The sequence below is a fragment of the Amborella trichopoda genome, chromosome 8, assembly GCF_054954075.1.
Source record: "Amborella trichopoda isolate Santa Cruz 75 chromosome 8, AtrichopodaSantaCruz75HAP2 v2.0, whole genome shotgun sequence".
Classification (NCBI taxonomy): domain Eukaryota; kingdom Viridiplantae; phylum Streptophyta; class Magnoliopsida; order Amborellales; family Amborellaceae; genus Amborella; species Amborella trichopoda.
The window spans coordinates 268139-292550 of NC_142343.1; the positions used below are offsets into that span (position 1 = coordinate 268139).

The 24412-nt window shown below is 36.2% G+C and overlaps 3 protein-coding genes across 22 annotated transcripts in view; 1 reads left to right on the forward strand and 2 right to left on the reverse strand.

Annotated features, from left to right (window-relative positions):
- Positions 1-77: 77 nt before the first annotated feature.
- On the reverse strand, positions 78-4018 carry LOC18437971 (O-glucosyltransferase rumi-like protein (DUF821)). 2 transcript variants are annotated; one of them, XM_020669241.2, is made up of 6 exons: positions 3795-4018; positions 3076-3716; positions 1925-2114; positions 1721-1785; positions 1327-1537; positions 78-727 (listed from the first exon to the last, which is right to left on the reverse strand). In XM_020669241.2, the coding sequence occupies exons 1-6, from the start codon at positions 3921-3923 to the stop codon at positions 380-382; spliced, it is 1584 nt and encodes a 527-aa protein (XP_020524900.1). In that variant the 5' UTR covers positions 3924-4018; the 3' UTR covers positions 78-379. The 2 variants fall into 2 exon arrangements, 1 of the variants encoding a protein (XP_020524900.1); XR_016060141.1 differs by having other exon boundaries at positions 629-727; positions 1327-1429; positions 1602-1785.
- Positions 4019-9066: 5048 nt separating this feature from the next.
- On the reverse strand, positions 9067-15183 carry APD2 (RING/U-box superfamily protein). Of its 14 annotated transcripts, none has more exons than XR_016060146.1 (11): positions 15056-15183; positions 14673-14895; positions 14360-14466; positions 14146-14265; positions 13956-14052; positions 11880-11954; positions 11650-11732; positions 10434-10593; positions 10016-10088; positions 9589-9937; positions 9067-9469 (listed from the first exon to the last, which is right to left on the reverse strand). XR_016060146.1 is itself a non-coding variant. In XM_088873035.1 (11 exons), exons 3-11 carry the CDS (start codon positions 14459-14461, stop codon positions 9391-9393), a joined length of 1125 nt encoding a protein of 374 aa, XP_088729161.1. In that variant the 5' UTR covers positions 14462-14466; positions 14673-14895; positions 15056-15183; the 3' UTR covers positions 9067-9390. The 14 variants fall into 14 exon arrangements, 8 of the variants coding, with proteins under 8 accessions (XP_088729161.1, XP_088729159.1, XP_088729162.1 ...); XR_016060147.1 differs by having other exon boundaries at positions 14360-14469; XM_088873035.1 differs by having other exon boundaries at positions 10447-10593.
- A 5062-nt stretch (positions 15184-20245) lies between these two features.
- ABH1 (ARM repeat superfamily protein) overlaps positions 20246-24412 on the forward strand; it is a 33636-nt gene continuing 29469 nt past the window's right edge. For 2 of the 6 annotated variants that reach the window (XR_016060148.1, XM_006848164.4), the window contains exons 1-2: positions 20246-20444; positions 20666-20751. Coding sequence is in view for 2 of the 6 variants with exons in the window: in XM_006848164.4 (XP_006848227.1) it covers positions 20668-20751 (84 nt within the window). In the remaining 4 variants the exon portion in view is untranslated. Of the gene's footprint in view, positions 20445-20659; positions 20752-24412 lie in introns of all 6 variants that reach the window. The other 4 variants (XM_020669471.2, XR_016060149.1, XM_088873037.1 and 1 more) reach the window with 4 other exon arrangements.

Genomic DNA, 24412 nt, shown 5'->3' on the forward strand with positions numbered 1-24412 from the left:
TTGATGCCAATCCAATGGATAACTTAGCAAGGCTGTTCTTTTGGGTCGCCAAATGCGACAAATACATGGTCACCCAATTTGGGGGTAAGCAACTTGACATTTTTAGGTTAGCCACTGTTCTCACCTCTTTTTCTGGTTTTACAACCTACACTTTTAACATGCCATACAATCTACACTCTTACATGGCATCAAAAATAGATGTGCAAAAGCATACAAAGAAACAAAAATCACCCTTGATTAATACAAGCCATATCTCCTTGACTGAGGAAACTGAGAACCTCAATGTTCTGCACATTCATCACATAAAACCTGTACCCGATCCCTTCCTCTTAAGGTGGTTGGCAGGAATGTCAAACTACAAGGGTGATATAACATGGAACTAGGTTGACACATTTCTCTCCACCTCCTTCCCTTGGATTTCGTTGATGATGTGTTGATTGTGCATGGTCCATGCCCCTATGAGTTTTTTGTCAGGTGAGGGGAGAGAGCAGGGTAGGGAGTGGGAGGAATCAGCAGCAGGCGTCTCACGGAGGAGGAAGTCCCTCTCTCTTGCCCCAGCAAAGCAAAGTACAGATTCCGTACACAGGAGTTGTGCAGATGGAGGGGCCTTTGGCTTGAAGTCTTGTAATTTGGAGTACTCCATTAAAAGGTGAAACATATAATCATACACAGTTTCCATATTCATTGCCTGCATGAAATCTTGTCCACCTCTGCCTATGGCCTCCGCCTGACACACAGATTGACACCAATGAAATAAATCAGAGTACGAGGATGGTTCCCTTCTTTTAAACTTTCAGTGACAAAGGATTGGAAGCATGCATTGTATGTCGAAAAACTGATAAAGGCCTCCGAAAATATATGTTAGGCTCTCAATTGAGAGGTTTGGCTACGTCCTTGCTCATTCAATTTTCCATCTCAATCTAATTTCATCAAATATAACACGATTGGCTCCTATGGGCTTGTTTGCTACACGAGAACAGCTATGCCAGCATTCAGGATTCAGGAACAACCCAACGAAAGAAAATAACAGGAAAAGAAAAAAATGGTTTTCGACAGACTGAAGTTCTCAGCTGAACTTCAGAACAGACAAACAATTTACAGGCCTGAACCATAATATACAAGTCCTCAGCTGAACTTAAGAACAGAATGCCAGGTTTTTCTGTGCTTCAAGGCTTTCTATGGGCCATTCTTTTGTCTTCCATATGGCTAGATGGTGAAATATTAAGATGAAGTTTTGCCCTTTATCAAAATTGCAATGTCAGGCTTTTTTAGTATGGTAACACCATGTAGAACTTGCATGGAACTATATGAGAAAAGAGAGAATACCTCAATCTGATGTTCATTACCCCAATCAACAGCAAACTTTATTGAGGGACAGAGGTTTGTGCTTGAAATTGGCCAGAAAGATTTCCTTGGAATGAGGCCACGACTGAAAAAGTCATAGTATTGTGGAGAAATAATCAATGCAAGTGATCCACATGAGAGAATGTATTTTAAACTCACGGACCATGCATAGCCCTCTGCATAGATTTTATACCTGCCATGAAAAAAATAAAATAAAATAAATATTTACAAATAAAGCCTAGAGTAGAATGACCGACCAGGATTCGTGTAGCCGACCCCAAATAGTTTGGAAAAAAGCTCCGAGGATGATGATGATTAAATAGAGCCAATGAATTCAAGAAACAAATTCACCCATAAAGGCTAGTATGACTCTGACCGATGTGTACACTGGTTGGCAAGTTTGGACTTCTCATAACCGGCTCTTGCTTCTTCTACCCAGTCCTGTGATGCAAATGAGATGGTAAGCCCATAGTCCACTTTGGAAGACTAATCAGGGACAATAACAACTTTGAATAACAAATGCCGTTTCTTCTCTAAAGAAATATAAATTGCTTCAAGGCAAGTACAGCCACCAGCTTACCTGACGCATGATCTGTGCTCCCCAAATTGCAGAGTCATTGCAGCGTAACAGATCCTCACGTACAGGAGATTGAACGTCAGGATTCCCCTTCCAATATGCTCTGGCCTCCCTCTCAGTCCACTTGAGATTTTGAGAACCTCGCTTTATGCTTCTGAATTCTTCATCCCATGGAGCTAAGTTCACTTCTGACCTGTGCAGAAGAGACTGTGGTATAACTAATGGGAATGCCAATGATCTCGGTCTGGTCTAGGGGTGACTGTGTCGATCAAAACTATAACGTAACAAGAGTTGGTCTCTTTCTTATAAGTTATAATAGATGAATTCCATTGGTCTGTGCAATTGCTATCTTATACCTACAAATGTGACCCTAGATACCTGCTTTCACAGTTTGAAATCCGGGGCTATGCGTTTGTTATCCATTCAACTGTTGACGATACTTCGAGTTCAAAGGATTGGGAACTAAGGGGGATCAAGATAATGCTAGATGAAAAGAGTATGCATTACAAGAGAATGACCAGTCTCCAAAGTCACCAATCAATTCAATAAACAAATAAAATCAAGTACCCACATTATCTAGTTCAAAGTTCAAGGGAGAGATCAAGACTTTTTGATTTGCATAACTGAGTGGTGGTTTATGAGTGTCTATGTTACGATCCTAGGTGGTTTAAAGGCCTAACTTTCCGTGTTTCCATCACCCAAGGATTTTGGGGCGTATTGGTCTGGTACCGAACACTTGGTATCGGAATAACCACTGTGACCCAGGTTTAAATCCTAGAAAAGGGCCTGTGGAAAGGGCTACCTATGGAAAAGGCTGCCTGAAAAAATAAAATCAGGGTGAGGGCCACCATAGAGGGAGAGTCATCATAGAGTGAGAGCTGCCAAGGAAGTCAGCTGCGAAGCATGGTGGTATGTTACGCGGTTTAAGGACTTAACTTTCCATGTTTCAATCATCCAAGGGTTTTGAGGCGTATTGGTTAGGTACCTAACAGTCTATAAGAGCTTGAACAGCGGCATGAACAGTGGCGGTGGTGTTGCTGGTGCGTGCGTGTGTTGTTTGTTTTGATAGCACAGGTTTATAAATTATTACATTTACATACAATGCATGAAAGACCAGCGAGATTCAATGGAAGGGGAGATTGATCACTACTTACCAACCCCAGAAGGACCAGTCTGGAAAAGGAATGTCAAAGTGCTTGGTTGAGCTGCAATAGCGGAAGAGTGGAGGAGGGGGCCAATTCCAAGAGTTGCTGGTGGCGCTTTGGTTGTTGAAACTGGACCTGTGGATCATAGGGCGATCCATGCAGTCAAACATGAGATCGACGTCGGGGACCAGTCCGGGGAATCTGTCGAGGAGGCGGAGGAGGCCCCAAATTGTGAACATTGCCCTGCTCTGCACGCAAGCATAATAAAGATCCACGTAGAGCTTTCCCCCCACTATCACCACTCGGAATGCTGCCCATTTGCGCGCCTCCATAACCTTTTGCTGCGTTATCCTCACCCCACTGTCCCTCCACGGTGACAGATCGTCGTGGATCCAACGAAAGAAGGCGGGGCACTCGCCACGACTGCTACTCAGATTCGGATTGGCATAGGCAATTGAAGGTTGTTTGTATGGTTTAGTACTGCTGCTGCTGCTGCTGCTGCAGGCATTGAGGAGATAGGAGCAGCGGAAAATCTTAGAATATTTTGCTGTCCACTGATTGTTATCAGGGGGGAGTTGATGCCTATGCCATGGGGTGGGCTCCAGGTTGTGCCCAACAATGGTCTTTGTTGTTTGAGAGATGATGGCAACCTGCTCCACAACAATTCACAATTGCATTATTAGTAGGTGGGGGGAGAGCGAAAACAGAGACAGAGAGAGATGGCTTGCCTTATAGAGGAGGAGCAGAGCAGCCACTGAGAGTAGAGAGAGAAAGGTGGTGGTGCATGGAATGTGTGAAGCTAGGTGGTGGTGGTGCAAACAACCACCACAATAACCACTCCTTCTTCTTCTTCCCATTGCATGACTTGCCAATTCCTAATCCCTATTCACAAACTTTACTACTATTCACCATCTCTCTTTTCACACTCATCTCTCCCTTATTGACTCATTCCACCTTCTTTACTCCGTCTTCTGTGAATTTAAATTGAAGTGAATGATGAGGGGTTTGAGATGACGTTAGTGGTGGGGGGCCTCAATACACAGCCTAGTTTGCCTTTTTACTGATAGTGGGCGGTTGGTGGAATGAAACTAAATAATTAGTAAATAAATAAGGGGCTAGGCTCTATGAAAACAAAGTAAAGCCTCGCCTAGAAGGCACCTTTAGATATTGAAAATCTCCATAATGCCTTTAAAATTAATTTTTAATATTGATTAAGAAATTTAAAATTCAAAAATTGATACAGATCTTGCTGATCTCTATACACTTATTTTTAGGTTGAAATGGACAACGCATTACAATATATATTATTTTTTAGAGTTTGAAATCTTATTTTTTTTCCACAACCACCAGGTCAAAGCTAAGATGATCGATTTAATGGTTTTCTGATGCCAAAACTATAATTTTTGGAGAATTTTGAAGTGAGACTATACTTATTTTGATAAAGCTAACGGCCCTATCAAAATATTTCCCTATTGTTACTTACGTGAGGTGGGGTCCATCTCATATTCCTTATTCTTATTCTATGTACCATTCTCTCTTTTGGAATTTGAATACAAGCTAATTTCATTCTCCCATCAAACTTCCTTTGGCTTCTCCTTTTGTGATAATAATAAAAGGTGTGGTTTCTATGAGGTCTGTAATATGTAATTTTAGTGTAAAAAATTTCTTAGGATTATCTCAAAATTTATTTTTATATTTAATTATATAATTTTAATTTTAAAAAATAGTTAAAATCAGGTAGATCTATAAACATATGAAAATCTTGAAAATAGACAGTCTAAATAATATTGCAAGATGCACTATTTCTTATATTAAAAATCTTTTTTTTTTTTTATATCTCGATGATCAATTAGAAGGTTTTTAACATTAAAACAACATTTTCCAATAGATTTTTAAGGCACATTTGTAATTCTACATTTTAAGGTTGCGACCTTATATAAACATTTTCCTTTATTATTTAGATCCTATCTCACTTTACCAAAATCCAGCAAATTGTTTTTGAGAATGGCCGGTGGAAACTCATTTCCCAACCATCCATGCATGCATGTAGGAGTCTCTTGCACCTGCTTTGTGGATAAAAACACCCAAATGAATAAATTTATGGAATTATATGCCATAAGACTATTTATTTTTAATACAAATGAGTCATAATTACTTCTATCCGCTAAATGTGAAATTAAGGAGCTAGTAATTTGTCAAAAAGTTTGAGAAAAAATTGAATGAACCTTGAGCATGATGATAAGTAAAACCCCAACAATTGGATTTCACATCTAGCAGCTAACATCAATCGTGACCTTATTGTAATAAAAGTTGTTCTTTTTTTACTGGCATTGAAGGTTTTCTTAGTGCGCTTAAGCTTTTGCACCCGGAATTTTAGGAACAACATTAAATTTTTATCCATCTATTTAAGAGCGAGTAGTGGCAAATGCATCAGACAGGTTAGCCACTAATTTGCAACCCACTTATCTACAAAACATTGTGCAATGCCTCAATAGATTTTTGAAAGGGCAGAAAAAAATAGTTTATTTTCTACTTCATTTCCTAAAAACACAAAGACAGTTTCACTTTTCACTTTTGAAGATTGCCCTTGATGGCAAGCAAGATTATTGCTTTGACACGACTTTAAGCGCATCTAGATCATACTGTTTTCATTTGTGATATTAGCACCTTTTTCATTAGAAACTCTATTATCAGTATGGGTGTGGGTTGAATAAGGTTGAGACCCTAAACATTCAAAGTAAGGCGCACCTTCAAATAATATCAAAAGATCGTGTTTTAGTTTTAGAAATGTGTCATGGGCTAAAATAAAATTTTTATATCTAATTATAAAATTTAAAGCTTGAATAGTATAGATCAAGCATATCTATTAACACTTAAATTTTTTGTAAATTGACTGTCCAAAAAATGCATTATATGATGTATTATTTTCAAGATTTAGAATCTATTTTTTCTTATGTGCATTCGTCTTGATGTCGAGATGATCAACTTGAGAATTTTTGGGTGTCGAAATAGCTTCTTCTAATAAATTTTTGAGGTAATCGAGTGTTCAGGGCCTCACCTTATATAAACTTTTCATATCAGTATTACGTGATGCCCTCTCTTTATATACTTTTTCATCATTAGATATATTAAAATTTGAATTATCTTGTTACATTCAGATCGAGAGATACGAAATGAATTGAGGGATTTCTTTACCTTATCTTCACAACATTCTAGCTTTTTTTTTTTCTTTTTTCTTTTTTTCAATGTTAACATTCTAGCTAATATTCCAAAACGTAAATCAAGATAGTCCCTTATGAAAGACAAATTTAAGCTTTTATTTATTTATTTTTAAAGACAAGTTTAAACTTTGAATGCATAAATTAGTTAGTTTACTAAGTGGAGGTGGGTAGCATTCCAATAGTAAAATAATAAAATAGCATATGGATATAGAAAAGAGATGGTATAATGAGATCATATACTTTTTGATACAATGTGGTCACAATTACTTACAACCATTCGATGTGGAATTTGATAGTTTGGATGTGTCACAAAGTTTGAAAAATTTTATTTGAAGTTTGAGTTTGGTCAGTGAAATAATTGTAAACACCCAATTTCACATCTCATGGTCAAGATTAATGTGATCACCTTGTACCAAAGGTAAATGGTCTCATTCTATAATTTCCCTATAGAAAATAGATTGCTTGGTAAGCCCCTTGTTCCTGTCCATCGATTTGGTCAGGACAGGTAATAAAGCATGGATATTGATTACCAACACACGTGTCTTTAAAGCCCTACGATTAAGGTTTAAAAAAATGGATTGGTGATCTAGATTGGCCATCTAGAAAATCGGTTTCGTCGATTGGGGATGAGCGATATGGCCAAGTGAACCAGCTAATAAAATATTTGAAAATAAAAAATAAAAGTGGGGCTTGTTCTGACTAGTTCTTTTGTTTTGTCAGATAACCGGTTGGTTCATATATGGAACAAACCGGGTCCAAATTTTTAGCGAGAACCAAGATAGCTTGATCGGTTCATGATCCGGATTGGCTGGTTTCGATCCGAATCACCGCTTTTTTAAACCTTTCTTGTGGCTTATCAACCAATATTACAATGCATAATGGGAAAGTATATAATAAGGCCATTTACTTTTATACAAGGTGGTCATAATTAATCTTAACCATTGGATGTGAAATTGGGTGGCTACATTTATTTCATTGACCAAGCTCAAATTTCAAAAGAAATTTAACTTTGTGACACACCCAAGCTATTAGATTTCACATCATATGGTTGTAAGTAATTGTGATTTCCCTATATCAAAGGTAAATGGTCTCGTTGTATACAATCCCATGTATAAGAACTACCAAAAAAAAAGTTTATATAAGGTTGTAACCTTAAAATGTAGAATTATATATGCACTTCAAAAATCTATTGGAAAATTTTGTTTTAATGTTGAAAAAACCTCTAATTGATCATCTCGACATCGAGATGTATGAATATGAAAAAACACAAAGAAAAAAAAATCGAGTTCCAGAAACAGTACATCTTGCAATATATTATCAAGACCGTCCATTTTCAAGATTTTCATATGTTTATAGATATACTTGATTTTAACCATTTTTGGAGTTTAAAAATTTATAATTAGATATAAAAATAGATTTTGAGATAATCCTTTTTTAAAAAAAAAAGCAAAATTACATGTTATGATAAAAATTTAAGGTATTTCTTAATTGGATTGTTTAATATTGCAAGCTTATAAAAACCACACCCAAGAATAAATCACACAACAAATAGTGGGCAAGAGAAATCATGCAAGAAGCAATGCATGAGAAATATTGCACATAAGGGTGGCAACTGGCCAGGCCAGCCTTGGACCATGGCTTTGTTAGGGTCAGAGTGGGCCAAGTCAAACACAAATGAAGAAAAATATAAGAAAATAACAAAAAAAACAAGGTCAAGCCGGGCTGAAGTGAGGCGGCACTTGCCCTAGCCCAGCCCTCGGGGATAGCTCGTGGCCCAAGGCCTACTTTTTTAGGGCCAGGCCCACTAGGTATGACCAGGCCACCTAGCTCATTGCATACATATAATAAATATTAGAGCATAAGAATGGAGCGAGAGTTTTTTCTACTAAAATGCTGAGAGACAAGACAATGCATACAATAAATAACTTTATTCTATTACGAGGAACATCTTAATGGAACATAAGGTATAAAATTGCAACCTTATATTGTATAAAAAGAATGTTAGAAGTGGAAAACCTTCTAAACAATCATCATGAACTCACGATATATGGATGTAAAGAAAAAAAAAGAATTTAATGTAAAAAAAGTATTGTATCATGTAACAAGTTTTCTGGACCATCTATTTTCATAATTTTTAAATATTTACAGATTTGCTCAATCTATATTATCTTTTTGAATTTTCAGTTTTATAACTAAAATTGAATACAAAATTTCAAGCCATCATGAGGTTTTTGACACTGAAACTATACCTCAAGACATAATTTAATCGTGCGCCTTACTTCTAAGACATAAGGAGGCAACCTTATGTGAACGTCATCTAATGGATGCCCCCTGCCAAGATAATCTCAAACACACCTTTATTTAGAACAATGCAAAAAGTAACATCCTTTGAAACTATAATACATAATATTCATTAGTTTGAAACAACACAATGTTTTTCCACAATTTTTCTAAATGTGGCCCTTCAGTTCGAGTGCAGATGATCAGCAATTCAGCACCACCCATGGTTAAGAAGGTACAATTGAGGAGGCCCTTATGTGGCGTGTAATACAGTACCATATATGGGGTGGTATTAGCACCCCCATACCTTAATCACCATTGTGGTTTTCAATCTTACTGATACCACGTCACTAACACTTTAAAAAAACTAACTTTCGAACTATTTAAAAAAACGGGCACGGGCCTGTCTTTCCTGCTGAATTACCAAAAAAAAAAAAACAAACCTAATACTCGTTTTCTCCATTTAGATATACCAACAAACCATACACGGGAAAAATAATTTCTACACAAAATATTCATTGGAATAGTATAGGATAATGTGCTTTTGCTTGTAACTCAGACTTGGCCCATTTTCTCCCTACTTATTGTTCAGGATTTACTTGGGCTTGCCTCAGAGTGCAGAAGAGGGAGTGAGCAGCACTAATCCCTTGGGCACATATGAAATTGCCCACTGAACAACCCCCCAAAAAATATACAAAAAAACCATGAACAGCTCCTAAAATGGCTTAAAAAACTTGCCACTCTTCACAACACTTCCAATAGCCAGCTAGTAATTACACAGTTCTGGCAATGGCACTAATCAAACTTGCCTCCTTTACAAGATTTAAACTGTGAATATTTTCCTCACTCTCTTCATTTTCCTCCTGCATATTGGGCAAGTACCAGGCTCCTCACCTATTATCCTGCACATAGCATTCATCTTCATCGTCAATCTCAAAAAAAAAAAAAAAAAAAAAAAAAAAAAAAAAAAAACACACTCTTGGAAGTGGATGAAGCTTAGAGTGGAAAAGAGGAAAAGGACCTAGAGCCACACGTAAAACAGGCTGCACAATGACCACAGGGAAGGAAGAAGCAGTCTCTCGGGGCATCGAAGCATATCACACAGAGACGTCGTAGATTGCTCGTCTCACCACCTTCTTGACTGTGGTTCCCTTCTCCCAATCCAGCTGCGACCTTCCCCTCATACTCTTCCTCATCGTGAGAGAGGAAGGAGCCGAAAGATGAGCAACAACTCGAATTATCATCATCTTTGGGAGCTAGCAAAGGCATTCTTTCAGGTGCCACCTCCCTGCTGGCTTGGAATTCAGCCACCCTTGACAGGGACCCAGACATGGACTTGAAGGTCAGATAGATTAGGATTGTCATTCCACCTGCAGATGCCAAGGCATAATAATAAGATCAGGAGTTCAACTAGGACAAGTTAATGGCTCGAGAATACGAGTGCATACCCGAGCCAATAAAATACATGATCCACCTTGGCCCATATGAGAGTTTCACATACCAGTCATCCCTTTGCCCCTCCTGGAGACATCAGAAGAAGAAACGCTAATATAAGAAACAAAACTAATAAAATATTTCCACCCGAGATAGCATATAGAAATGAGAGTTAAGAGGTTCTCTGGGCTATGTTCCTCTTCAATAAGAAAATTCTCTAACACTCTAATTGCTTTTCTAGAACAAAATGAAACTTCAATCACTGGAATATCATGCCCAAGTTAATTATGTCATAGATGTGAGGGCATTCTATCAGGTGTGCCTTGTTTTCATGAAACGAGAACAGCAAGCATTTCTTTTTGAAAGCAAAATTATATGCTAAGCCACATCAGTGGTGTTGATAGAGAAAAAAAAACAAAACAGAGGTCCTACACTCCAATTGAACCTGTTTCAAAGTTGGTGTTGTGAGGACAGCAGCATTTGCTCCCAGAATGAAAAGCTTCAACCCGCAAAGTTCATGGCCAAGTGAACACTTGTAATACGCATTGCTTGTATTGTACATATATGTCCTCATTTGTAACTCCAGCTGCACCTGAAATACATGCATTAGTAAGAATGATGCTTATAAATGTTAAAAAATGCAAAATCAACAGTATAATCTGATAAATGAAGATGAGAATGGCATCAGCCAATTATCAATGGGGAGGCACATAAAGGCATTATAACTACTAGGATTCATTGATATGAAAATGGTTAGATGACGATGATGCAGAAAAGGCAAACGTAACTCACAACATCCATAAACCAGATTTTGCCTGTTGATCATGACCAGTTTAGTAATCTGAAAACATACGAGAGCATTATCCAAAACCGAACCACATGACTTCCAACCCATTCCTATAAATGTTAGCAGTTTCCGAGTCTGGTTATTTAAATGTCTTATAATCCTTACTCCCATTAAATTGCCTTAAAATGGACCTAACAGTGAAGTTCTGCCTCCCCCTTGAAATAAATGTACTAAAGCTAAATACAAGAAATAATAGGGATTTGTAAGCTGCAAGCACAACTTCCAAGCCATTCCTGTAAACATTAGCAGTTTCCAATTCTGGTTATTTAAATGTCTTATAATCCTTACTCTCATTAAATTGCCTTAAAATGGACCTGAGAGTGAAGTTCTATCCTCCCCTTGAAATAAAATGTACTAAAGCTAACTAAAATAAAAAATAGGGATTTATAATGATTAGGACTTGAATAGAGTTCAGGAGTTGGTGTGTCAGATAAAATCCTTGAGCTAAAAACGAGGGCACATGAAATGTGGGTCAAGAAGCAATTTTCACTTGGGAGCAGGACATGACAGGGAGACATTTTTTAGAAGGTTTTTTATTAACACAAATTTGATTGTCTCCAGCAGAATGTCATATCATCTATCATCTGTTATTTAGTGAGGGAAAAAAATCACCCTCTTCAATGATTTTGTGCAAATCATGATTTTGAATCTTAAAAAGGTATCGCACCCCTAACTTTAGAGGTTCAGGGAGAAAAATATTAGGTGCAAGTATAACAAGCTGGTTGATGCATGAAAAATGGTATATTACATATGATGGTATACTACATAAAATATGGTGCGCGTGCAACATGGGTGATATACCTCTATATCCTCAGGATTCATATTTCCCACTGCAACATAGTAATCAGATGCCCTGGTAATTTTCTCTTGAACAATGCCAGTTCCTGCTATGCATTAGAAAAATGAGGGTGCTTCTCAACAAAATAATCATTTAAGGATACACAGCATGCACATGCATTTATCCTTGTCCAATGATGCAAAAAAATGCACATGCATGTTGTCTATTGTCAAATGATGCAAAAAATATTTACCATCAATAATGTTCCATGACAATGTGGTATTAGGGTATGATGGATACTCGATCCATTCGGCGAGACTTTCTTTGCCTGCACATGAGCATAAATATCATGAGATTTCCTGATATTTTGAGAGTAATCTAACTAGCCCCCTTCACAACTATTTTGATTAATGCTATGTTTTTTGTTTTCTTGTTTTATCTTGATTAGGATATGTGCTTTTCTTTTTCGATTCATTTGTTCACACACACACACACACAAACAGAGTGCTATGAAGTTACAATAAATCTTTATAGGTTTGGGTGAGTGAACATTCATTTTTATACATCATGCTTCAGTCAAAGTTACAAGCAAAATAGTGGGACAAGAATGATTTCGCTTCCCATATTGTTAGAAGCAACCATCTAGCATTTTATCAAAAAGAAAGAGAAACATCCATCTAGAGGTCACCATGGTAAAGATGGTTTAAGCAAGAAACAGAATTTATAAATCAGTTACATGACAAGAATGACTAACATAACGGTTGTATTTCTGAATCATGTGTCGTCGATTCGATAAACTAAGAGAAGTTCGAACCACTTTGAAACTTTATGTTTCCATTAATCACATTGTATTCCTTGAGGATTTGCTTCCTCCATATGATGCTATCAGTGCATGTGGCTGTTAAGGCTCTTCAAATATTGTAAACTATTGAAGTGTATCATAGCTTGTGATGGACAAGAATGACAAGAAATAACATAAACTTTTTGATGGAAACCCTCTCTTCAAGATGAGTGCGCAAAGGAAGAAATGGAGCCAGGGGATTCAATAGAGCATAATCAGAATTAGTTGGTCAGGTCCAACCAGTGTGCCAGGACTCACCTCAGCCAAGGGACTCGCCTTTGGCCGAGGTGAGTTACTCGGCTGTGTCTTGAGGATGCCAAAAGGCCCTAAAAGAATTAAAAAAAGAAAAAAAAGAAAGGGAAAAATGTAAAAAATAAACTATAGCAAAAGTAAAAAGAGAAAATTTGAAACGAGCTTTAAAAAGAGAAAATTTGGATTTAGAAAAAAACGATTTCTAGTTTAGGACATTTTAAAAAAATTCCAAGAAAGGGAAAATATAAAAATAGTGATTATGGAAAAAAACACTCACCAATCTTTTCCAAATACGTCAAATTAATATAAAAAGAAATTGTATAACATTTCCACGTTTTTCAAATATAAATTATATGCCGCGAGTTGTACACACATCTCAGAGGAGTCTGGGTCCAACAATTTGGCATGCTTTTAGATCTGGCAACCCAAATTGCATTCAAGATGTGTGTAAGTAGAATCAATCAAAATAATCAGATCAGGTCAAGTGAGTAATGATCCAATAAGTCCAGCCATTATGGTGTATCTCATCTAAATACAAATAATATAAATATGGATAAAAAAATATGCATTTTCTTTTCATATTTGGCATTTAGAAGATGTCGGAAATAGTCATGTGAAAGCATGAATACAATTACACTAACTAATGGCATGTACATTGCACAATGATCTTGCTGAAAGTTTAGATGAAAAATAATATTGAAATATGTAATTAAAAATTTTGCCATTTTGTTTAATTGAGAATAGTGTTTAATTTTTTTTTATAGCAATTTAGTTTCTAACTAACCTTTTCTTATTGTTTTTATTTTGATTTGTATATTATTGTTTTTTTTGTTGTTGGGGGTGGGGGGATTAAGCTGAACTATTATAGAAATTCCTATTTTTATAATTCCTATTTTTGGCAGGCATACGTACATTTAAGATCCTCCTTCTAAAATTTTCATTACTTCTTCACTTTTCTTCACTCTTAATTCTTCTTCATAATTGATTATCTTTTCAAATCAAGATTTGAATAAACTATAAAAAGGTTTTTCAGGAGAGATGGATGCATTTTTTTTCATAACTTTATTATTGGATTGTATAAAAAATAAACAGATTTTTAAGAGATCCTAGGGATGACAGTTTAGAAAGATAAAAAGAGAGGGAGAGATTTAGTAAATTGGGAGAAAGATAAAATTAAAGTAGTAACAGATTTAAAAGTCACACTCCTATTTATTCTATAGCAATGGATAGGATTACCTTTGGCTATTATCAGGTACAGCTGAGAAATATTATTAGTTTCCACAGTGTAAGAAACATTGAGTTCGGCGCCACTGTTTAGATAGAAGTTCCAATCCTGGACAGAGACGGAAATGAAATTTCAGGTTAAAGATGTTCGTTCGTACACAGGAAGAAAGTTGAAGGTAGGGGATCGAAGGGATGGACATGCCATGTGGGAATTGGACGGTATGGAGACATTATAGCTTTCGCTCCACCATGTCTCAATATCCAAAGGAGGGACAGTCAAGAACCCATAGAGCATCGGTCCTTGTTTGCTCTCTGATTTCACCTGCAAACACACACGAATTCAAAGCCAATCGAGCATCAACTCAGCAAAACCCAACCACCCATTCAAAGATAGCACGGAATGCGGCATTCAATACCTTCATTTCCTGTACAAAGAACGAATTAGCTCGCAAAAGGCGGGAGTAATTAGGGGTAAGATGGAGATCAACAGATCCATAAAAGCCAAGAATGAGTGTCATCGACACTGCTGATGCCCATTGCACAGAGAGTAATAAGGTTAAGAGCATGTGTATCAAAACAAGATCACTAATAGCATAATGGATAACAGTAAACATAAAAACTAAAGTACTAATAGCATAATGGAATAATACTAACATCAAAACCAGAGTACTAATAGTGTAATGGTACGACAGATAATGATATCGAGAGAAAAAGAGAATACAGAAGTACCAAAGAACCAAAAGGTGAGAAGAATGACGAGGCATGACCAAGCATCATCCCGCAGCTCCTGGGGCACCTCCGAAGAAGGATAGATGGACAGATTCAATCTATATGACAGACCTGATATCGATGACGGTTCTTGGTGAGAAGGAGGAAGAAAATTAGAAGAGGAGGCATGATTATTACTATCACTAATGTCGAAAGTATTGTCTACACCGAGAACAAGGTCCCCCTGCAAAGAAACAGCAGAAGCAGATGTGTAAGGTTCTAAAGCTGCTGCAGAAGAAGAAGGCATTTCCGCCGCCATTCAATGCCCCTCCCCTATACACATCTATCTATCTATTCATCCATCTGCATTCTCCAGTATGGGCAATGGCCGAAGCATGCTTAACTTGAGAGTTCTAATAAGATCAGGTGCATTGCTGAATGTGGCAATTGCACCAAACAAGCTTAACTTCAGAATTCTGATGGGTGCCTGAATAACCCCAGCGGCGTAGCCATCTGCTTATTCCTTCTCCCCTTCTTCTTTTTCCTCATATTCAGGTGAATATAGCAGCAGGGATCCTTCTCCTCCCTTCCTTCTGGTGGAGGAACGGCAGTTGGAAACAGAATGGTAGGTGACCGCTAAACAACCCACTGTCTCTCTCTCTCTCACTCACTTTTGTTGTTTACACTCCAATAATTCGTTGACAAATTTTAGTTTTTTTTGTCTCCAATAAATTATTAAGAACAAAAAATATCATGTTAATAAAAGACCAAAAAGCATTATTTGGTGCTATAACAAATTTTAGTTTCTTGTATCCAATAAATTATTAAGAACATAAAGAATCATGTTAATAAAATAAAAATAATCACCATAGTAAGAGCATTATTTGAAATAATACACATAGAAAAAAGGTGTCCAATAGCCCGGTGTCCCACCTGAACTGGACAGTCCCTAGTTTAGTGGTCGATGCTCCATATATCCGATCTGCCCGAATTTGAATTTCAAAATATATAATAATTTTTTTTATTATATCCGGTTCTTGTTGGTTTATGTGGCATTTGACGACCTTATGAGAGAGCATTTTTTATAGTGAAACATAAACTCAGTGGGAGTCTGATCCTTTTGTGGACTATATTCGGCAAATGTGATTTGTTGATATTCGGATTAAGCCCGACGTGCTACGCGAGTCGAATTTGGAAAAACCCAATATACCTGGGCATGATGATCTATCAATAAGAGTTAGCTCGTGACGATGTCGGAATCTATCCAAATGAGAGCCGATGAACTGTGCGGTTAATACGTGTGATGAATAGCCTTTAGAGACATGGCTAAAACCTTCATCGTTATATCATCACATATCACATACATAGATAGCCGTATTGAGATTCGCTAATGAGGATAAAGCGCGTACATGTGTGAGAGATTACCTATGTGCACCATATAGTCATGGTTGCATTATAATATAGATGACCATGATTTTTTTTTTGTCTTCAGGGGAGAACTTGAAATCCATAAAGTATAATTGCATCCCTTATTCTATTGGCTGACTTTAGTGGTACGATTTTTTTTTTGTCTCTAGAAAAAACCTGAAATCTATAAACTAGGATTGTATCTCTTAGTCTATTAGTTGACTTTAGCGCTCCATCCATGACTGTGTGTCATAGGAATTGATGGGTCAATTTGAGAAAGCTAAGTGGATCGTGGTCTGCAGTTTAAAGTAGAGTGCTCTTGTATATTGATAAGTTCATAGATCTAATGGATCTAATTCCCATCAAAATTAATTAATTTTAATTGGTTTTATGTTATATGGTTTTCATATTATGTATTTGAATTTTTGTGAGTTTTTTGATATTTTATTTTTGTCATTTGGATGTATAAATTATGATAAATTAATTTTCCAATAGTTTAAATAAAATATAAAGATTTAAAATTTCTAAATACAAAATTAAAAAATTAAAAAAAAAAACATATAGGACCCTCGTGGGGCCCAAATTTAAAAATGTATGGATTGGGTGGGGCCAAGTGTGACCCCAAAAGGGTCTCACACCCCACCATTGGGATTGATGTTTTATCAAAATTGGATGATAGTTATCCCCTTGTTTGATCCAATAAATAAGGATTTGATATACTTAAATAGAAATGAATTACTTTATTTATTTTAAAATTTGATGGGAATAGATATGTGAAATGAATGATCTAGCTCATCTCTTTTAATCTTGATGATCGATCAAATAAATTGATGACTTAAATCTCTCACCCTACGAATTGAGGAAAACCCAATGCATATAAAATGTATAAAAAGACGGCTCTCGTACTTCATAAAATCTCTATTCTTGTTTCTCTATAATGGTTTTTCTGTCTCTCAAATATGTATCTATAGGTAACACGCCTCACCTAGGGCTTCAATATCTCTCTCAATGGGGCTTCAATATCTCTCTCAATGGGGCTTCAAATATCTCTCTGAAGTTTATTTAACCTTCAAGATCTCTCCCAATGGGGCTTCAAATATCTCTCCCAAGTTTTTCTACTAGGCACGCTCCAACCAAAATCTCTTCCAATGCTTCAAGATCTCTCCCAATGGGGCTTCAAATATTTTTTCCAAGTTTTTCTACTGGTCACGCTCCAACCAAAATCTCTTCCAATGCTTCAAGATCTCTCCCAAGTTTTCCTACGGGGCACGCTACAACCAAAATCTCTCTCAAGCCAAAAAGGACCCTCCCAATAATCTCTCTCAAGTCAAAGGGGTTAGTAGATCTCTCTCTTTGATCTATCTCTCATCTCTCTAAGTATCAATCTAGTGGCACACCCAAGCTAAGGTTAGCTAGTAGATCTATCTCTCATATCTCCAAAGATCAATCTAGTGGCACCCCCAAGCTAAGGTTGGCTAGTAGATATATCTCTCATCTCTCCAAATATAAATTCAAAGGGGCTTGAGCAGTATAAGGCAGAGTTGGTTCTAAATTGAAATCGATAACCAAATATCAATTTGAAGGGGCTTGAGCTATACAAGGCAAGTTGATTTTAAATTGAGATCCATAACCCATTGAGAGAGTTTTGGCACGAGAATTCATTTAAGCATTAGATAGTTAGTTCTAAATTGATATCCGAGAGGATTTTTCATATATAGGATAATCAAGAGACCAATTATAGATCCCAAGTATCATCGTAAGGACGAGACTCGGGGTGTAGTAATTCCAAATAATATCCGACAATTTTATTTCTTTAAAATATTATCTTCCCATAAAGCAATGCTTTAAGGTTTTTATTTAATGATTTGTATTAAATGGGGTAGCAAGTGAGAACCATGTTTATTTTAATTTATTTATTTGTTTCAAGAGTTATTGATTTGTAATTGGATATTGTAAGTGGTATTGCGGGTGTAAGAATAAAAAAAATAAGAAATTTTTTAATTTGTATACACCGTGCTTGATCACATAGTCAAACTTTCTATCCAAACGTGTACACTTTTCTTTTCTATATTGAGACTTATAGAAAAAAAATTTATGCATATCTCCACTATGATTTATGTTAAACTACCTAAATTTTATCTAATATTACCTTCGTACACGTTTTTCACATATTTTTTGAAATGACCTATTTGCCCAAATTTTTAATATCCATAAATTAAGTGGTGAAAGTTGAAATTTTTTGGATCTCGGATCAAATGTTGTGCTCCGGGCCGAAAATATTTTTAGATTTTCAATATCCGAAACTTTTAAAAAAAATTGGATGGTAAAAATCTGAAAAGTCTTTTGGAATCCATGGTTCCACCTTCATTCAAATGTGCTAGTCGCCCAATATATTTTTGGACTATGAATATCCAATAAATTTTTACAAAGAAAATAAAAGATAGTAAAGATCCGATAATTGTTATGGAATCCACTGGCCGAGATCAAATGTGTTTAAATTATTGGGCTATTGGGCTATAAATAGAGGAGCTTTTCTTTTGGGGATGCCTAAAACTTTTCGGTTTATAAAAATGGGTAGGAAACACTGATTTTAAACTTTTGACCACGGATGTTTTTGTGTTTCATTGGCGTAGGAATGTTATTTTATATAAAAAAAATTATACAATAAGACTATTTATCTTTTGTATAAAATGATCACAATTAATCTTGATCATTGAATGTTATATTGGGTGGCTGCAATAATTCCACTACCCAAACTCAAAGTTCAATTTTTTTTTTCGAACTTTATGAAACACCGAACTATCGGATTTAAATTGTCTCATTGTATAATTCCTATAAATAATTAGGAGTTGTAAATGACACTCAATTAAAATTTCAATTTATGTACTTAATATTAATAATTAATATGATATTTCCATTTATTTTTATTTTATATATATAAATGATCCTATAGGACCCTTTCCCACCCATATATGTAGGACTTCCAAAAGATCACTATCAAAGTTGATACGGATCTCTAGAAAAATAAAATCCTACATCCATGTGATAATGTTTTTAAAGATCCGTGCTAATTTTAATGGTGACCATTTGGAGTCCTACACACATGGATAGGAGAAGGTCCTATATGATCATTACTCTTATATATATATATATATTCAAACCTGTGTAGATTTTTTGTTTAGATTTAATAGAAATCGATAATTTTTTAGATTTCAATGTATACATATCCACATATTTTATAGCATGAGGTTGACGCCTTAGACAAATCTTTACTATATAAATATATAAAGATTTCAAATCTAATTTTTAAATGTATTTTGAGGTAGATATAATATAAATAAATCCAATATAATTTTTAATGTATTTTGAGATTTTGGGCTAATTTTTAATGTATTTTGAGATTTTGGGCATGCTTTGTTTTAATTGAAAAAGTCGAACCCTTACTACTGAATTCCGTCCATACTGGTAAACGAATACCACATAGTCCACCACTCGTATGAAATTCGTCTCCAATAGCTTTTATTGGATATGATATGTTTTTATCTATGTTGCAAATAACTCCTGTTACTATGGTAAACCATGTTACAATATCTCCATCATGGAAAATAGACATACATATATATCCGATCATATACATATCACATCATTTTAATTTCAATGTATTTTCGGTAGGTTTTAATAAATATTTGATGAAAATTTTTATATAGGAAAGAACATCTCAATATTCGTATATTGATGAAAAAAAAATAAAAGTTATTGATGTAGTACTTCCATTTTTTATTGGATTTTTAAAACATAATATTATAATAATTTTTTTGAATTTTTTTGAAAACCACATCCTACCGACTCGATAAATTTCCTATTCGATGGATTTTTTGGATGCCCTGGGCATCAATCTATTTTTTAAACCACAACCAAGTTGGCACGGAATTATCCTATCTGACCCAAAAATTAATCATTGGTCACCCATTCCAATTCCCCATATATATATATATAAACAACGGACTCCAGTAAAAAAATGATTCTAGTTTTTGGCCGATTTACTATTTGTTTTACCAGTTTACTATTTTTCCACACAACAAAATAAAGATCCGATCCGTTGATTCACCGATCCAAACTGATATTTGGGGATTCGTTTTTTAAACCAGGCTTAAAAAGATCATTATACCGTAAATAGGCTCGTATTTACGAAATTTTTGGATCCCTTGACCCTAAATGATTTTATCTTATTATACTTTTGCAATATAAAAAAACTCATCGCGGATTATACAAGAGATATCCGGTTGTCCCTTATTATCGCCCCACTCTTACGGCTACTCTCTTCCGTGCGTGCTGCTTCTGCACTTCGGCTGCTTCTCCCTCTCTCTCTTCAAACAGCGAAGCAAGGTGACGCTTTTCTTTCTTTCTGTTCCTCAATTCGTTTATTTTTTGGCCTCTTTTTCTCTTTCATATGCAACAATCATGTAAAAAAACTGACCTAATTTTGGAACTTGATAACCAATGCGCTCGACTCTAAATTTTCAAAACAGAAAAAAAACACCTTTTTGCTTTTCCCCCATGCTGGTGGTTATCAGAATCGCTTAACCCGCAATTTGTTTTAGTTACAGAGATGAGCAGCTGGCGAAGTTTTCTCCTCAGAATTGGAGATAAATGTCCTGAATACGGTGGAAACTCTGATATTGAAGATCACATTGTGAGTATACCTCCATATTTTTTTTTATGAACTCTGTTGAAACTTTGATGCAAATTAGGGTAGATTTTTCACTACGTTAATTTGCAGAGTCCTCTAAAGAACAAGCCTTAAAGAGAATAAGAGTAGAGAAAGAAAGAAAAATCACAAACTCCTCTAAAGAACAACCCTTAAAGAGAATTAAGAGTAGAAAAAGAAGGAAAAATCACAAAACTTTGAAGAATCCACCTCCAAAGTTTATTCATGAAAAGTTATCTTAAAAAATAACAATCTAACTCCCCAAACCCTCGAATACTTAAATAACTCATAACCCTAAAAAGCTCCTACAAAATACATCCTATTTAATCATAGACACCCATTATTAATTTAAAATAAATGATTAAAATTACCCCTAAAGAAATAAAGAAATAACAATTAAAATAAACCCAAATAATTTCACTTATTACATCATTGCCCCTTTCTTTCCCCTTGGGTCCTACGACCCTTCTTGGCCGAGCCACGAATTATTGGCTGGGACATGGCTGCATCATTCCCCCCCGAACTTGACTCCGGCGAGTTGGCTTCAATATAGACGCCGTATAAGTCTGGATCCACCTGTTTGAACCCTTGCTTAGAAATCCACGTGCTATCATAGTATGGCCTGCCCTTCCATTTGACTAGATACTGGTGATAGTAACCCTTTCGAGTTTGAAAGCTTTAAGTATTCAAAACTTGTTGAATTTCCCCCTCTTTCTTTCTCAATAATTGCTTCACCATATCAACTAATTCTTCTTCGACTTCTAGAGGGTCTCCATGAAACTCAAATAAGTTAGCAACATTAAATATTAGGGAGATATCGAATGCCTTTGGTAATTCCTCCTCATACGCATTGTTTCCGTAGTTCTCCAAAATGCGGCAAGGGCCCACCTTCTTGGACTTGAGTTTATTATATGTTCTCAATGGAAACTTCTTCTTTCGCAAATACACCATTACTAAGTCACCCTCCTTGAAAATATTATATCTTTTATGCTCATTTGAGGCTTTTCGATACTTTGCATTGCTTTCCTCAATCTTCTTCTTGATTTGAGCCTGCAAATCTCGGATATGCTCAGCAAAAGCATTGGCTTCATCACTTATCTTACCTAGCATAGGTAATGTCACTAGGTCCAACACATGATTAGGACTCCGCTCATTAACAATTCAAATGGTGATTTTCCTGTAGACCGATTCATTGAATTGTTGTAAGAAAACTCAGCTCGGGGCAAAGCGAGGTCCCACTGAGATATACTATCACCAACAATAATCCTCAAGAGGTTACCAAAGCTGCTATTCACTACTTCGGTTTGCCCATCTATTTGAGGATGATAAGCTCTAGAAAATCGAAGTTTGGTTCCCAGGCGCTTCCACAAAGTGCGTAAAAAATGAAGTAAGAATTTTGTATATTGATCAGATGTAATAGACTTAAGAACACTATGTAGCCTCACAATATGTGTAGCATCCATAGTTCTCCTACAAGGAATAAAATGTGTCATTTTGAAAATCGATCAACAACAACAAAGATAGAGTCGATACCTCGTGTGGTACATGGAAGTCCAAGTACAAAGTCCATAGAGATATCAACCCATGGGGCATCTGGAATAGGAAGAGGAGTATAAAGACCTGTATTTTGTACGTGACCTTTAGATACTTGACAAGTTCAACATCAGGTCACAAATCGATCAACATCACTTTGCATATGTGGCCAAAAAGACTTTTCTCCAACCATAGCCATAGTTTTTGTCCTTCCCAAAGTGCCCACCTAAGCCTCCACCATGAAGCTCCATGACTATCTTCTCCCTTAGGAAGCAATCAGGTATACATAATCGCACACCTTTAAATAAACAACCATCATGCATGAGACATTCACCCATAGGATCTCGCCCATCAACACACATTTCAAGGACCTTACTGAAAATTGGGTCAATTTTATATTCGTCTTTTATCCCTTCAAAGCCCAACACTTCCATAGCCAAAGTTCCAAGCAACACTACCCTTCTACTTAAAGCATCAACTGCCTTATTTTGGGTTTCAACTTTGTGCTTTAATAGGAAGGTGTATTCTTGAAGGAAGGCGATCCACTTAGCAAGTCACACATTCAACTTCTTTTGAGAATTCAGATATCGTAGTGGTTCATGATCTGAGTATAGAACAAACTCCCTATGGATCAGGTAGTGCCTCCAATAGCGCGAGGCTTGCACCACTGCATAAAACTCGAGCTCATAGACCAAATACTTTTACGTGTTTCATCCAACTTCTCACCAAAGAAAGTCACTGGTCGCCCCTCTTGACTTAGAACTGCCCTTATGCCAATATTTGATGTATCGGTGTCAACCACAAACACCTTAGAAAATCTGGTACGGCAAATACTGGTATTTGCATCATCTTTTGTTTAATTAGAGTGAAGCTCTTTTCAGCAGCGGGACTTTATGAAAACTTTTCAGCCCTCATACAATCGGTCACTGGTGCTATTAGAGTGCTGAAATTTTTGATAAAGCGGCGATAAAAGGTCGCTAGGCCATGAAAAGAACGCACCACCACTCAACTATGACCTTCACCTTGTCTTGATCCAATTTAATTCCCTCAGATGATACAACATACCCCAGAAAGATGACATTGTCCATCATAAATGAGCATTTTTGAAATTCACAATAAGTGATTCCTTCCTTAGCACATCAACAACTTGTTCCAAGTGGTTAAGATGATCTTGTGGGTTAGCACTAAAAACTAAGATATCATCAAAATAAACCATAACAAATTTACCAAAAAAGAATGAAGTACCTCAATCATTAGGCGCATGAAGGTGCTTGGTGCATTAGAAAGCCCAAATGGCATCACAAGCCACTCATAGAGTCCATCTCGAGTTTTGAATGCGGTATTCCATTCATCCCCAGGACGAATCCGAATTTGATGGTACCCGCTCCTTAAATCAATATTTGAAAAAACATTGGCTCCATGAAGCATATCTAACATATCATCGAGCCTGGGTATGGGAAATCGGTACTTGATTGTAGTTTTCTTGATTGTTTGACTCTCCATGCACATCCTCCATGACCCATCCTTTTTTGGAGTTAGTAATGCAGGGATGACACATGGTGACATGCTTTCTCAAATCAATCCCTTCTTAAGTAAATCAACAACTTGTCTGTGCAACTCTTCATGTTCCATAGGGCTCATTCAATAATGGGCCAAATTTGGTAGGCTAGAACTAGGCACCAAGTCAATGTGATGCTGAATATTTCTCATCGGAAGAAGACCATTAGGCAATTCTTCAAGCATCAAATCTTTATACTTCTCGAGTAGAGGTTCAAGAGACCTAGGAATTGTAGTAGGTGTAGAATTTTCGTTTGCAAGCAACACAGAAATCACATCCATATCCTTGCTGCCCCTTTTTAATTTTTTCACAATAAGCAACTTTGGACCCTCATCTTTAGTGGATTTGGGTGTAGGAAGTTGCTTCATAGGGTGGATTGTGATATTAATGCCATCATTGACAAAAGAATAAGTGTTTGGTCTAGTTTTATGCACCATATAATGATCATAAGCCATGGTCTACTAAGTAATATGTGACATGCATCAATGGGTGCTACATCGCACCACACTTCATCTTTATAGTTAGCACCAATAGAGAAAGAAATTAAACATCGAG

What these genes read in the sequence shown, in the direction of transcription:
- LOC18437971 (XM_020669241.2), bottom strand. Translation starts at nt 3,923, where the DNA reads ATGGGAAGAAGAAGAAGGAGTGGTTATTGTGGTGGTTGTTTGCACCAC. An exon ending in GACTGGTCCTTCTGGGGTTG is followed by an intron (nt 2,115 to 3,075) that starts GTAAGTAGTGAT and finishes TCTTCTGCACAG; the next exon opens with GTCAGAAGTGAACTTAGCTC. An exon ending in GTAATGAACATCAGATTGAG is followed by an intron (nt 728 to 1,326) that starts GTATTCTCTCTT and finishes TCTGTGTGTCAG; the next exon opens with GCGGAGGCCATAGGCAGAGG.
- APD2 (XM_088873031.1), bottom strand. Translation starts at nt 14,970, where the DNA reads ATGGCGGCGGAAATGCCTTCTTCTTCTGCAGCAGCTTTAGAACCTTAC. An exon ending in GTCATGGAACATTATTGATG is followed by an intron (nt 11,736 to 11,879) that starts GTAAATATTTTT and finishes TCTAATGCATAG; the next exon opens with CAGGAACTGGCATTGTTCAA. An exon ending in CATGTATTTTATTGGCTCGG is followed by an intron (nt 9,938 to 10,015) that starts GTATGCACTCGT and finishes TGGCATCTGCAG; the next exon opens with GTGGAATGACAATCCTAATC.